Here is a 13,467-nt window from a genome sequence, read left to right on the forward strand (position 1 = left end):
TAATTAGTGGTGTAACAATCTTCATCAAGTCATAAAATAAAATGTGGCAAAAAAAGTGGACTAAAAATATAAAAAAAAAACAAGTTGATTCGCTTTATGGTCGGGTTGAGTTCATTATTTAATGAAGGTTGTTTTGGTTGAAAAAATTTGGTGTGGAGTAGAGGGTGTGCGAGGGCGTGCGAGGGCGTGCAGGGCTCGCGCACGGGAGGCGTACGAGTGTGTGCAGGGCTCGCGCGGGGGGCATACAAGGGTGTGCAGGGTGAGCGCGTGGGGGCCGTACAAGGGGTGTGCGGGGCTCGCACGCGCAGGGAGCATGCGAGGGGTGTGCGGGGCTCGCACGCGCAAGGAGCGTGCTAGGGGTGTGCAGGGGAACGCGCGCGGGAGGCGCGCAGGGGTGTGCGAGGAACCCTAGCAATTGGGTTGAGTCTAAAAAAGATTTCATAACCCCGATTACCCATGAACACCTCTATCCAATAGGTCTATCGATTATACTCCCTCTTACTCATATGTTTACAACCAACTCATCCGAACGAACTATCAACTAACAACTAATTAGGACGATGCCACAACTTGTATCCCGACAAGACCAAAAGTAATTTCACTTACAAGAATAAAGAAAAAAAAAAAAGACATTCCAATGCAAAATAAGATGAAAATTCCATAAATTTAGTTTAAAATAGACAAGAAAGCCAACATTAGTAAAAGCAGATGAACATCTCACTTAACATTTATACTCAAAATCTGAATTGCACACTAAATAAGCAGCAAACTTCCAGTGCCCAAAATCAAAATCTGCATCTTATTGATAACACCCAGCACGCTAGCTACCCCATCTATCTACATAAACTAAGATATTCCTTTACATGTTTTCTGCAATCCTCTACACCTTACCTTATACCTTCAATGGTGCAAAATGAATCCGAGCACAACGCAAATAAGCGCCACCATACAGATAAACAAAGGAGGAAAACCGACTTGATTGCTCGCCCTGCCCTTCCTACTCAGTTCCATCTGTGAAAATAGCGAGATGAAACATGGAATCACGAGACGATATAGAAGGTAGAGAAATCTTGCATATAAATATTGAGGAACTATCTGAAATTCAATGGTGTTATACAAAAACTGGGTGTCCATGAACAGTTCAATGGGCAGGATGAATGAATTCCTAATAGTAGTACTTCCAAAATATAACAAGCAGCTGAATTGAATTACAATGTTTCTTGTTTCTTGATTGATTTCGTGAAGTAAACACAGACACAATTACATGTAAGGACCCTAAGAAGATTTTGCAGCCAATCTAAATTCAGTTCTGAAAGACAATACCGATTTCTAACTTTTCAAGTGGGAACTTTCAACTCAGGACCTTGAAGATTGTTAGGAATCACGACCCTCTGCAATGGTATGATATTGTCCACTTTGAGCATAAGTTCTCGTGGCTTTACTTTTGGCTTCTCTAGAAGGCCTCATACCAATGGAAATTTATTCCTTACTTATAAACTCATGATCAAACCCTTAATTAGTCGATGTGGGACTCCTCTTCCAACAATCCACAACAAAGACATCTTCTCCTTACCGTCGGGGACCTAGGGTAAAGCTACACTTGGCCCTTTTGAATCTAAGCAAAAAGTTCCTAATCTCTCTAGTATTAGGGTACCCCTTAGGTGACCAGGCTTGAATATTTCTATCAAATGGACATCACAAGACTCTAAACATGGAAGAACGGCATCCACTAACAGAAAAATATGGTTCAGGAAGTTACCAATTTCTCCTTCAAGTGTTTTACTTCTTGAGCACTTAATCTCCTCGACTCGAACAGCATTGAAATGGTACCTTGAGCCTATTAAACAATGGGACAAAAGATCATCATTACAATTGTATTGGGCGCCATAAAAAGTAAAAATGGAGAAATGAATATTAGGAAAGTAGTTTTTTCCATTTCTATCAACATTTCATTTCTGGGTACTGAGATTATGATAAAATGAAGTCTTAAAAGGAATAATAATAAACAGATGATAACAAATTTTAAGAATCAATCTGTAGCACACAACAAAGCTTCTCTAAATGCAATGAAAAATCAAAATCAACCGCAAAAGTTGCATAATTGTACATCCAACCCAAGGAGCCTTATAACCCATGTTCGGAAGACAGGACTTTAGTGGCTCCCGGGATTGCAATTTGCAACAGAGTAAAATGAATCTTATCAGAAGTTAATATTTGACAGAGTGCAGAACTTTCGAGGATGGACATATAAGATTTTAGTGATTTTTTAAACAATACTAAATTTTTGGCTTCTTTATGGAACTCTCTTTCTAATGGTTTCAAAACTACTTCTTCCATCATAGCATTGCTAACTGGAATGATATGCTATTAGAACATACTCATACATAAGTTCATAGATCACGAATTGAATATGAATGAACGAAGTAAATCAATTAGAGCCGTATTTCCGAATTGAATTAGATGAGGACAAACAATTTCACTGACCAGATTCTCAATTATAGCTTAAAACTCACCGGTTCGTTATATTCCTACATGTAAAAGCTGCAAAAACACAAGAAAAGCACAAAAGGGACTCAAAACTCACCTCTCCAAGCTTTAATTCAATTTCATTTAGCTTTGATTTCATCTCTTCAATGTCCTTAACTAACTTTAGCTGTTCAGCCTTTTTCAGTGTTACCAGGTCCAGTTCTGCTGCTTTCTTTATCTCAGCAGACTTTTGTAATCTCGACACACCATTGTTCAGCTCTAGGGATTCATCCACACTGTCGGGGAACTGATGCACAGGAGAAAAACTTCAATTGTCAAGAAATTGAAAATCACAGAACATATCAATTGACAATTCCACCAACGGATTGAACAATGACCAAGCCACGACACTGTACAAGTTAACAGATTGCTTTACAATTTCCTGCAACAATTTGATTTTTTTAAGAAAGGAAACACTTTCTATTCGGGATAAAAAGGAAGATAAGGCACCCTCCCTAGAGAATGTGGAAGAGGTTACAAAGAGACCACCAACAGATTCTTAGATCAACAACAATTAGGAGTATAACATCAAATTGAAGTCTATATAGAAAACAAGTTTTTCCTTACTTTTACACTAAAATCTGGAGGGCGAATTGCGACAGTTTCTGGTACTGGATCCTCCACATGTGAAGTTTTATATGCTAGCCCCCCCTCAGGAAACTGATGCATAAGAGAAAGACTTCAATTGTCAAGAAACTGAAAATCAGAACGTATCAATTGACAATGCCACCAATCAGATTGAACAATGGCCAAGTCATGACACTGTCCAAGTAAACAGATTGCTATATAATTTCCTGCTACCACAATTTGATTTTTTTTTTTTTTTTTTTAAGAAAGGAAACACTTTCTATTGGGGGAAAAAAAAAAGGAAGATAAGGCACCCTCCCTAGAGAATGTGGAAGAGGTTACAAAGAGACCACCAACAGATTCATAGACCAACAACAATTAGGCAGTATAACATCAAATTTAATAAGGAAAATGTTGATGCGATCCCTTAGGAGCATTTTTTGAGAGAGAGAGAGAGGGAGAACAAAAAATTGAACTCTATACAGATGAGAAAGTTTTTCCTTACTATTCTTTCAAATGGTGGAGGTTGAACATCAACAACGGTTGGTGGTAGATTCTCAACATTTGAAGTTTCATATGCTCGCCAGTCCAGTGCTCCATTTTGAACTCTTTTTTTGGGGACTTCAACACTCAACTCCTCCTCCTTTGATGCTCCATTTTGATCGCTCAGTTTTAATGCTTCATGAGGTAGCTCCTCCTTTGATGTTCCGTTTTGATCCATCAGTCTTGAAGTCTCATGAGGCAGAACCTCCTTCCTCAATGCTCCATTTTGATCAGATGGTTTTAAAGCTTCAATGGTCCGCACCCCCTTCAATGCAACAAAATCATCTTTGAATCTTGAAGCCTCATTGGTCATCCCCTCATTTGATTGTCCATTTTGATCTCTTAGTGACGAAACCCCAGAGGAACGTACCTCATCCGATGAACCATTTTGATCTTTCAGCTTTGGAGTTTTATTGGTGGCTATCCCATCTCTTAATGGTCCACTATGCTCATTAAGTTTCATAACTTCATCCATGCTTGCGCCCAATGCTCCATCATCGGTAGGCGAGAGTAATGGGGAATTCAGCGGACTAATGAGAGCCACTTTGAGCTTATCCTCTTCAATATATTTACCTCCATCTTTTAAAAACTGAAAAAAGAGAGAACATTTAAAAACCTAAAGAATGAAAGCTGATTGTATCCACAAGAACTTACCATACTTGCGGTGATGTCCTCTTCTGTCATCCCTGAAGGAACAATTGTGCTTTGAATTAAAAACTTGTCTCTACACAACATATCAGGTGGGGCAGCCCGTTGAGCTTGCATTATAACTACATCATAATCACAGAAGAAATTAACTTTAAAACAACAACAACAACCATAGATAGTTCCAGATTTAGAATTTTTCTTTTTTAAAAAAAGAAACATGTAATAGGGTAAGACGGTTAACCTCATAAGACTATATACCCTAAAACTTCATGGGAGACATATTTGTTAAATGCAGGACAGGATCATCTCATGATATTAGACATTCTTAAGAGTTTTTTATCCACAAAACACTGAATGGTGTATGTTTCCAAATTGCCTTTCAAAAATTTTCAAGAAGGCTTGATATCCCTCATAATTGATTCGACACAAGAAAACACATTGTAAAGTAATACAAAATTCGTTGAAACTTGAATGGTGACGGCAGTAACTTCATTACCAATATCTATAAACTCTCCTTTCTCGTGCCTAAATGTTTTAGTTGGGACTTATGAAGAACGTACCTGAAAATTCATATGTCGATTTTGGCAAAATTATTCCAACATTTGGTCGAACACAATATTTTTTAGGTGATGTAGTTTTAACCTGCCAAACATTACAATATTATTACATATATCACATGAGAAATCACATGAACTATGAGACAAACAAGAGACAAATAAAATGAAAAGAAGACTGTTCATACTTTAAACGCAACATGATGATGAGTGTTATTTGCAAGTTGAACTGTGCACGTACTTTGTTTCCTCAATTCAACTGAAAACAGCAAGGTACTTTACTTCAATTCTTTTTCAAGAAGCAAGCAATAACAAGTATTACTAATGATGCACTTACATATGAATTGTAATTCCTTGGGCTGAATATGCAAGAGTTTCGTACTCATATCTCCTCGTCACAATACACCAAATTCAAAAGCAATTCTTCTGTTGCATCCAAAGCTTGGGTAACAATGATTCTGCACTCAGAAAAGTTAATTTCTCATAATCGTTGACCAACAATTTGAATTTGATTAAGAAGCAAATTGAAGGAAAGAACATAGGAAAAAGAAAGAAAGAAACAATAAATCTCAAAGTTACAGATCATAAAAGTTAATGACCACGTGCTTCCCATCCACCCTGTTCTTAGCTAACAGGAAAGAAAAGTAATGTCCCATTGCCCAATTTTCTAAACAAAAATCTGGGTTCCATTTTGTATCATCAGTCAACCACAAGAAAGTCAAACCAAACCCATTTCCGGTGAGGATCAGCGACGCATCGCTGAGCTTATTCCGAAACAGATCGTTCAAAACAAACACGTCTCGAACAACAAATCAGAGTCGCTCTAAACACAAATCCGATTACAAATTCCGTCCCATTTCCAAACTCAAAACACAAAAAACACCAAAACCAAACAAAAAAATCAAAAAAACCAGCAGAAATTCAACAAAATACACACCGACTAAGCTCTCAAACAACAAAACACAACAAAACAGTCAAACAAGAAGATTCTCCAACTCACGACAAACAAAAAAAGGCAGAAAAGAATTTAAAAAAGAACTCACCCGTCCCGTAGGAGAAGAACCTGTAAGAGAACACAAAGACACAAACAGAATTGGAGATGAATTGAAACTTCGGCGTGAAAAATCCGCTTTGAATAAATAAAAACGCACTGGCAAACAGAAATCGTAATAGAGTCCAAAGATTTGGTGGAATTTACAATTCCATAGGAAGCGAAAGATGAGAGAGAAACCCTGGAAGACTGCTCAGTGAAAGCCAAGTAGAGAGAGAGAGAAATGGTGTTAGTTGTACCGGCTGTGCTGTGATCTTAGCCTTGTGCCGGTGCGGCAGAATCCAATTCCCGTTTGAACATTTTTATTTTTATTTTTTATTTTTTTTTTTCAAATAATTTAACAGACTTCGGCTACAATTTCGAGGCTTTTTCGCATTATTATTTTTATGGGTATAATTCCACGGAATTTTCTCAATTTTATAAATATTTTACTTAAATTATACCTTTTGTCCTTTTTTTTAATTACTTTTTTACTTTTTAAATCCAATTTTACTCAAATTTTATAATTCTCTAATTTATGTAAATAATAATAATAATTTTACCAAACCCAAAATTATATTTTTACCTTTAAAAAATTGGTCTATTAGAATTAATTTTTTTTACAAATATATTTTTATATTTTATTATTAAAAAATTTATGGAAAAATCAAAATTTATAATTATATTAATTAAGAAGGGTGGGAATATATTTTCAAATTTAAAAGGTAAATGATAATAAAGACTAATTATTTTAATAAAAAATATATTAATAATATGACTATTTTTAAGATTTATTAAAAAAAATTAGTGACTAAAATAAAAATGAAATGAAACTTAAAATATCGATTCAAAAATAGTATTTTAATATTATTTATAGTATGCAAGTCAACATTAGTAGCCCAGCCATATCATCAATATCTTGATTAACAACGATCAAGGTGAGCTCTCGATATTAGATTCCACATCGATTGGAGCGGGAGACGAAACATTCTTTTTAAAGGGTGTGGAAACCTCCCCTAGTATATACGTTTTAAAAACTTTGAGACTGATGGGATAATGCATAACAGGTCAAAGCGGATAATATTTACTAGTAGTGGTCTTGTGATATGAATTTTAAAAATCGTGAGGCTGAATATGATACGTAACAATATCTGCTAGCAGTAGTCTTGAGTTGTTATTGACTCTATGGGTCGGAAATTGATTAAAATTGACATTTTGAAAGTACAGAGACTAAAATAAAATATAATTAATGGTTTCGGTACTAAAATATGATTGAATCGAAACTTTGAAATATTCAAAAGGTGATTTGATAATGAAAAGGGTAGAAAAGGAAAAGGGGGCAAAAAGGTTGAAAATGAAGCATTGGATTTCATGAATTTAAGATCTGATTGAATTGGCTTTTGGCTTTTGAGATGAAATCTTAGGGACAAAAAGGTAAATATATTTTTAAATTGAAACCTTGTGATTATCATCATCAAATATTTGGTCCCACCCAACCTCATCATATCATTCACACTTTATTTTATTTTATTTTATTTTATTTATTTATTTATTTATTTGGTGAACTTTTGATGACCTCATAATTAATTAAAGCAAAAATACAATTATTTGGGAATTATTTTTACTATATAGTTTTATTAATCTCGTCATATAGTAACTAATAAAATTAAATTTATGTCAATATTTTAAGTATATATATTTCCATAAATGTAACAAATAAATCAATATCTTAACTATTTGTAGGGGTGTATATGGGTCGAGTTCGAGAGGATCTCACAATTCCACCCTTTGGGGTCCAAGATCCTCACTACCACCCCGTCCAGTGTCTGGTTTTGATACCATTTATACCAGTCCAAGCCCACCACTATAGATATTGTCCGCTTAAGCCCATTACATATCGACGTCAACCTCACAGTTTTTAAACGCGTCTATTATGAGAGGTTTCCACAGCCTTATCAAACTTATTTCCAATCGATCTAAAATCTCACAATCCACCCCCTTAGGGTTCAGCGTCCTCACTGGCACATTGTCCCGTATCTGATTATAATACAATTTGTAACAATCCAAGTCCAACACTAGAAGATATTGTCTGTTTTGGCCCGCTACGTATCGTCGTCAGTCTCACGGTTTTAAAAACATATCTACTAGGGAGAAGTTTTCACGCCCTTATAAGACCACTCTCAAACCGATGTGGGATCTCACATCCTACATAGTTATATCGTGTTCGAATTAAAATTTTAATTAGAAAACATCATTTTCAAATATATATATATACCAAACAAAGGAGTTGGTTGAGAATTTAAGAAAGGTTGGAATAAAAGGAAACCCTATAAAGAAGGGAGGTAGAGAGAGAGAGAGAGGTGGGTGAGACTAATAAAAACCACTTTAATTAATGGGCATTTATTTTGAGAAAATTAGTGAATAATTTGGTAATAAATAAATAAATAAATAATAAGATAATGCCAAGCCTTTTTTCAACCTTCCTTAATTCCCACTCTTTTAGCCACAAACTATCTACTTTCCAAAAATACTAATATGAATTATTATAAAATAAATTATAATTTAATCCAATTTAAAATATCTGAAATTGTACGAAAATATTAATGAAGGCAATTTTAACAATATTTATTATGATTTATTTATTAATTTTTACAATATATAACTTCCATGGTTGTGACAATATTTTAAGTTTTTAATATTTGATATAAATAATTAGGCTAAATTAATAACAATAATTTTAAACTCTACATTTTATTTTTAAAAACTCCAATAATATTTTTAAATTAAAAAAAAAATAAAAAATAAGTTAATTTTTCGATGAAAACGGTTAATATTTTATTTTAAAAATACTATTGAAGATTTCAAAAATTAAGTTGAATTTTCAAAATTTCATTAATATTCTCGACATTTTTAATAACTTTAAAAACACCTAAAAAAAAATTTCAAAACTTTTAAAAACATTTTATTTTTTTTAAAGTTAAAAGATATTTTTATCAGAAATTAATAAACACTAAATTTTCACATATAATTCAGAGCCGTCTTAGCTTAGTGGTAGAGCGCATGGCTTTTAACCATGTGGTCGTGGGTTTGATCCCCACAGACGGCGGTATGAATGATACCAAACTCGTGTTTCAACTTATAGTAACGTAATCTTTTGTGAGTTTGAACAAATAATCTAGGGAGTGTCACTAGACTATTTTCGTATTTTCGTCCATATATTAACGGTTCAAGCTCACCACTAGTAGATATTGTCTGCTTTGGCCCGTTATTTTCGTATTTTCGTCCATATATTAACGGTTCAAGCTCACCACTAGTAGATATTGTCTGCTTTGGCCCGTTACGTATTTAGTCCGTGAGGTTGACGGTGATATTTAATCAGATAAAGCAGAATATGCGAGTGTCACTAGACTATTTTCGTCCATATATTAACGGTTCAAGCTCACCACTAGTAGATATTGTCTGCTTTGGCCCGTTACGTATCGAATTAATTAATCATTAGTGTCACTAGACTATTTTCGTCCATATATTAACGGTTCAAGCTCACCACTAGTAGATATTGTCTGCTTTGACCCGTTACGTATCGAATTAATTAATCATTATTTTAAAATATTATTAAATATCCCTATATTATTGAGACTAATAAGTTTCAGTTAATACCGTTTAGAATTAATACTTTACATTATTTTTAACTATTTAATATAATTTATTATTATTAATTATTAATATTCTAATTAACTTATACTTATTTAATTATCTTTGTAATTAAATTACAATTTTTAGTTAGGTTTCATGTAAAGTATTTATTTATTGATATTTTAATGAGTTGATAAATCAATTGATTAATAGAAAAATATATCAAATGATGATAATTTTGATTTATTATTACATCAATTTTTTATTATACATTTAATTAATTACATCGTGATACATATATTTAATTATTCATAAACTAAATAATTAGAGCATATTGAAGTATTTTGAAAAATGACCAAACGGTATATTCAAATATTAATTTAGATTTTTCAAATGACTAAAATACCCCCACAAAATCCTATAAAAAATTTTCTTTTTGTTTAAAAAAAAAAACAACTTTATTGGGCAGTATACAAACCCATGGGCCATTTCTAAACCAGCCCAAAACCATTGGGGCCCATAAACAAGGCCCATGAGAGAGCTCCTTTGGATTCTCCGATTCCCAATTTTGTCCCTGTTATTTTGCTAATAAAAGTATATTCAGAGTATTTTTATTATTTTTTTAAAAAAATTAAATTTAAATTTAAAGGTATTTTGAAATTATTTTTTAATCTTTTTAAGGATATTATTTACATTTTGAAAATTGTAATAATATTTTTTTCCAACAAATTACAGTTGGAAGTATATTTTTATTAATTTAATAACGTATTATTTTATTCTAAAAATAAATAAATAAATAAGATACACAAACCAACTGCCTATTTAAGCTCTAGCATCGGCCACGTACTTACTCGCTTCGTCTTCTCCGTCCCATTTCTAGTTTTCGCCAGTCCAAATTCTCTCTCCCTTTTTCTCTATCAGTTCATCAATGGCTTCGATCACAGCTTCATTGTTTTGCGTGCGATCTGCAGCTCCTCAATCGCGCCAAATCGCTGTAAGTTTTCAATCCTTTTCTCTTCCTCATGCGTGCATTTATGGATCTGTTGTACGTTTTCGTATTTGCCATGTCTCGTTGTTTTTGTGTCATCAATTGCTTCGAAACTGATCTTCTTAATTCCTACCTTTTGATCTGGATTTTGGCGTCCATTTCTGTTTCAATGTCGTTAATTACGATGTTTGGAGCATTTGTTTGAATCGGTGTTGTGTTTGTATTGCATGGTTGTGAAACGTATGGATGATGGACTTGGCATCACTTCTTTGATTTCAGAATGTTTTATATCTCTTTATGGTGTTGTTTTACTTTCATTTGTGTAATTTCACTTCTGATTTGAATTTCTTGCCTAATTTTCATGCTATTTGGGGACAGAGGGCTGAAGAGAATAGTTTTCAAACTATCAGCTCCTCTCTCTTTCAAAAATGTTCTGTGAAAATAGCCTGTTCAGTTGAAAAAGAAAATTGCAACAGACCTTAATTTTCTCTCGTAATTTTTGCTCGAAAAATTCTAAGCGCAAATGCAAACCATAAATTAAGAGCGATCTTGAAATACTTGTATACAATTGTTTACCGTTGTAGTTATGAGCCAAGATGAAGTTCTTATGTCCTGAAAAATTTTCTGCATCACTGTATGTGTGTGTCGATTATAATTGATCTATTGTTCTCTTTGAATTCTCTTTCGCTGCTAAGAACTTGAGCTAGTATTAAACATCCTCTGCTGTTTCTTATGGTGAAATCGTTTCTTGGTAAGCAGGCAGGATCCAAGCTTTCTGGCTCTAAGAGGGTTTCCTTTTCTTACCAAGGGAGAAATAACTTCTCTTCTAGAAGATTACGGTCGCTTCAAATTTCATGTGCTGTAAGTCCTTTTTACTGCTCTTTGAGTAAAACTTTGGTGCTATCGGGCTTCACCCACCTTTTCTTTTCAAGAATATTCTTTTTACAAGTTCTTCGATATTATCAATTTCATTTATAATTTTATAATATTTTTCCTTTTAATTTTTTTAAATAAATATATACACCATTCATTTCAATTAATCAATTGAAAATTGAGAAATACATTTCAATCAATTTAATTTTTAATTTTATCATTTTTATTTATTTATTACTTTTTTATCCACACAACACCACCTAATTTCAACTAATCAATTTAAATTGAGGGTTAAAAATAATAATTTGAGAAATACGTTATATAACCCTGTAAGAATGAAATATGTTTGAAATTTAAAATTTCAAAGATTTTGTGAAGAAAACAAGAAAAAAAAAATGTTAAAATTTAAAATATAAACATAACATCTCTGAAAAGGAAAAACCTGTAAAATAACCGAAAAAATCAATCACGTACACGTAGCATCATAATGTTAGGCCACGTGTCCGGGCTGCAAGAACTGAGTGCAGCCCATCTAGTACCCAAATTTTGGTCCCCTGGACAACACCAATTAGTGTTGCTTTAATGGTATTAATTGGGGTATGGACAGGCGAAACCAGAGACAGTTGAAAAGGTTAGCCGAATAGTGAAGAAGCAATTGGCATTGGCAGATGACTCCACTGTCAATGGCGAGTCCAAATTTTCAACGCTTGGAGCTGATTCTCTCGACACGGTAAACTTCTACTCTGTATATGTCTACTGTATATATATATATTTTGTTGAGGATTATTGGGAGTGAGGCCCACCTTGGTTAATTTAGATCATGAGTTTATAAGTGAGGAATACTACCTCCATTGGTATGAGGCCTTTTGGGGAAGCCGTGAGGAATACTACCTCCATTGGTATGAGGCCTTTTGGGGAAGCCGTGAGGAATACTACCTCCATTGGTATGAGGCCTTTTGGGGAAGCCGTGAGGAATACTACCTCCATTGGTAGGAGGCCTTTTGGGGAAGCCGTGAGGAATACTACCTCCATTGGTAGGAGGCCTTTTGGGGAAGCCGTGAGGAATACTACCTCCATTGGTAGGAGGCCTTTTGGGGAAGCCGTGAGGAATACTACCTCCATTGGTAGGAGGCCTTTTGGGGAAGCCGTGAGGAATACTACCTCCATTGGTAGGAGGCCTTTTGGGGAAGCCGTGAGGAATACTACCTCCATTGGTAGGAGGCCTTTTGGGGAAGCCGTGAGGAATACTACCTCCATTGGTAGGAGGCCTTTTGGGGAAGCCCAAAGCAAAGCCATGAAAGCTTATGCTCAAAGTGGAGAATATCATACCATTGCGGAGTGTCGTGATTCCTAACATATATATACTTCTAAAACATTGTATATGCTTTGACTATGAGACAATGGGCTCATATTATTATAAAGTTTTTGTATATGTGTGTGTGGGGTGATATCAGGTTGAGATCGTAATGGGGCTGGAGGAAGAATTTGGGATAAGCGTGGAAGAGGAGAGCGCGCAGAGCATCACGACCGTTCAAGAGGCTGCAGATATGATCGAGGATCTGATCCTCAAAAAGGGGAGTGCTTAAAAATCCCACTCCCTTTCAGCATCTTACCATGTTTTTTGCCTTCTGTTTCTTTTACTCGCACTACTACTGTCACACTGCTACTCAATGTAGTATTAGGTCGTAAAATAATGATACCACTTTTTGTTTCCTAATCTTCTCTCTTTAAGATATGTTCCCCTAATTAGTTTTTAATCTTCTCTCTTTAACATATCTTTGCTTTCACATCTTTTTAACACGTTCAACTTATCTTCAAATGCTTCCTAATCCAGCTCGGTTTCTAAATTATTTAGAATCTATAGTTCTTATGCAATTTAGGGAATGACTATAACTTTATAAGTATGGAATACATCTCCCTCCAAAGCAAAGGCGAATTAAGTATGTATTAATTGTTATGGGGTTTGGGTCTTGTCAGAAATGCAATTTGAAGTATAGAAACTAGTATTGATACATAATATTATATTATTAGGTATATGAGTTAATTATTAACGAGGGGGAGGGGATTGAAAATAAAATAGGCATGAAAATTGAGAAACATTAAGG

At 34.3% G+C, this 13,467-nt stretch overlaps 2 protein-coding genes and 1 non-coding gene across 5 annotated transcripts; 2 read left to right on the forward strand and 1 right to left on the reverse strand.

Moving 5' to 3' along the window:
* Window positions 1-650: 650 nt before the first annotated feature.
* LOC111805904 (vesicle-associated protein 2-2-like) lies at window positions 651-6,148 on the reverse strand. 3 transcript variants are annotated; one of them, XM_023691192.1, is made up of 11 exons: window positions 5,882-6,122; window positions 5,176-5,296; window positions 5,027-5,097; window positions 4,845-4,926; window positions 4,291-4,406; window positions 4,007-4,225; window positions 3,599-3,901; window positions 3,094-3,186; window positions 2,585-2,773; window positions 1,760-1,837; window positions 651-1,011 (listed from the first exon to the last, which is right to left on the reverse strand). In XM_023691192.1, the coding sequence occupies exons 2-11, from the start codon at window positions 5,222-5,224 to the stop codon at window positions 901-903; spliced, it is 1,311 nt and encodes a 436-aa protein (XP_023546960.1). In that variant the 5' UTR covers window positions 5,225-5,296; window positions 5,882-6,122; the 3' UTR covers window positions 651-900. The 3 variants fall into 3 exon arrangements, with proteins under 3 accessions (XP_023546960.1, XP_023546958.1, XP_023546957.1); XM_023691190.1 differs by lacking the exon at window positions 5,882-6,122 and adding an exon at window positions 6,129-6,148 and having other exon boundaries at window positions 3,599-4,225; XM_023691189.1 differs by having other exon boundaries at window positions 3,599-4,225.
* Window positions 6,149-8,902: 2,754 nt separating this feature from the next.
* TRNAK-UUU lies at window positions 8,903-8,974 on the forward strand. Its single transcript has one exon. It is a non-coding gene; the product is annotated as a tRNA-Lys (tRNA).
* Window positions 8,975-10,341: 1,367 nt separating this feature from the next.
* LOC111805821 (acyl carrier protein 1, chloroplastic) lies at window positions 10,342-13,119 on the forward strand. The gene is made up of 4 exons (XM_023691056.1): window positions 10,342-10,495; window positions 11,249-11,350; window positions 11,970-12,092; window positions 12,817-13,119. The coding sequence occupies exons 1-4, from the start codon at window positions 10,430-10,432 to the stop codon at window positions 12,946-12,948; spliced, it is 423 nt and encodes a 140-aa protein (XP_023546824.1). The 5' UTR covers window positions 10,342-10,429; the 3' UTR covers window positions 12,949-13,119.
* The last annotated feature ends 348 nt before the right edge of the window (window positions 13,120-13,467 follow it).

The sequence above is a fragment of the Cucurbita pepo genome, chromosome LG11 (assembly GCF_002806865.2).
Source record: "Cucurbita pepo subsp. pepo cultivar mu-cu-16 chromosome LG11, ASM280686v2, whole genome shotgun sequence".
Taxonomy (NCBI): domain Eukaryota; kingdom Viridiplantae; phylum Streptophyta; class Magnoliopsida; order Cucurbitales; family Cucurbitaceae; genus Cucurbita; species Cucurbita pepo.

Excerpts from the sequence above, each read along its gene's own strand:
- LOC111805904 (XM_023691190.1), bottom strand. The coding sequence starts at position 5,224 with ATGAGTACGAAACTCTTGCATATTCAGCCCAAGGAATTACAATTCATA. Across the intron at positions 4,407-4,844 it reads ATCGACATATGAATTTTCAG|TTATAATGCAAGCTCAACGG; the intron begins GTACGTTCTTCA and ends ATTATGATGTAG. Across the intron at positions 2,774-3,093 it reads CTCCAGATTTTAGTGTAAAA|TTCCCCGACAGTGTGGATGA; the intron begins GTAAGGAAAAAC and ends CCTGTGCATCAG.
- LOC111805821 (XM_023691056.1), top strand. The coding sequence starts at position 10,430 with ATGGCTTCGATCACAGCTTCATTGTTTTGCGTGCGATCTGCAGCTCCT. Across the intron at positions 11,351-11,969 it reads CGCTTCAAATTTCATGTGCT|GCGAAACCAGAGACAGTTGA; the intron begins GTAAGTCCTTTT and ends GGGTATGGACAG. Across the intron at positions 12,093-12,816 it reads GAGCTGATTCTCTCGACACG|GTTGAGATCGTAATGGGGCT; the intron begins GTAAACTTCTAC and ends GGGTGATATCAG.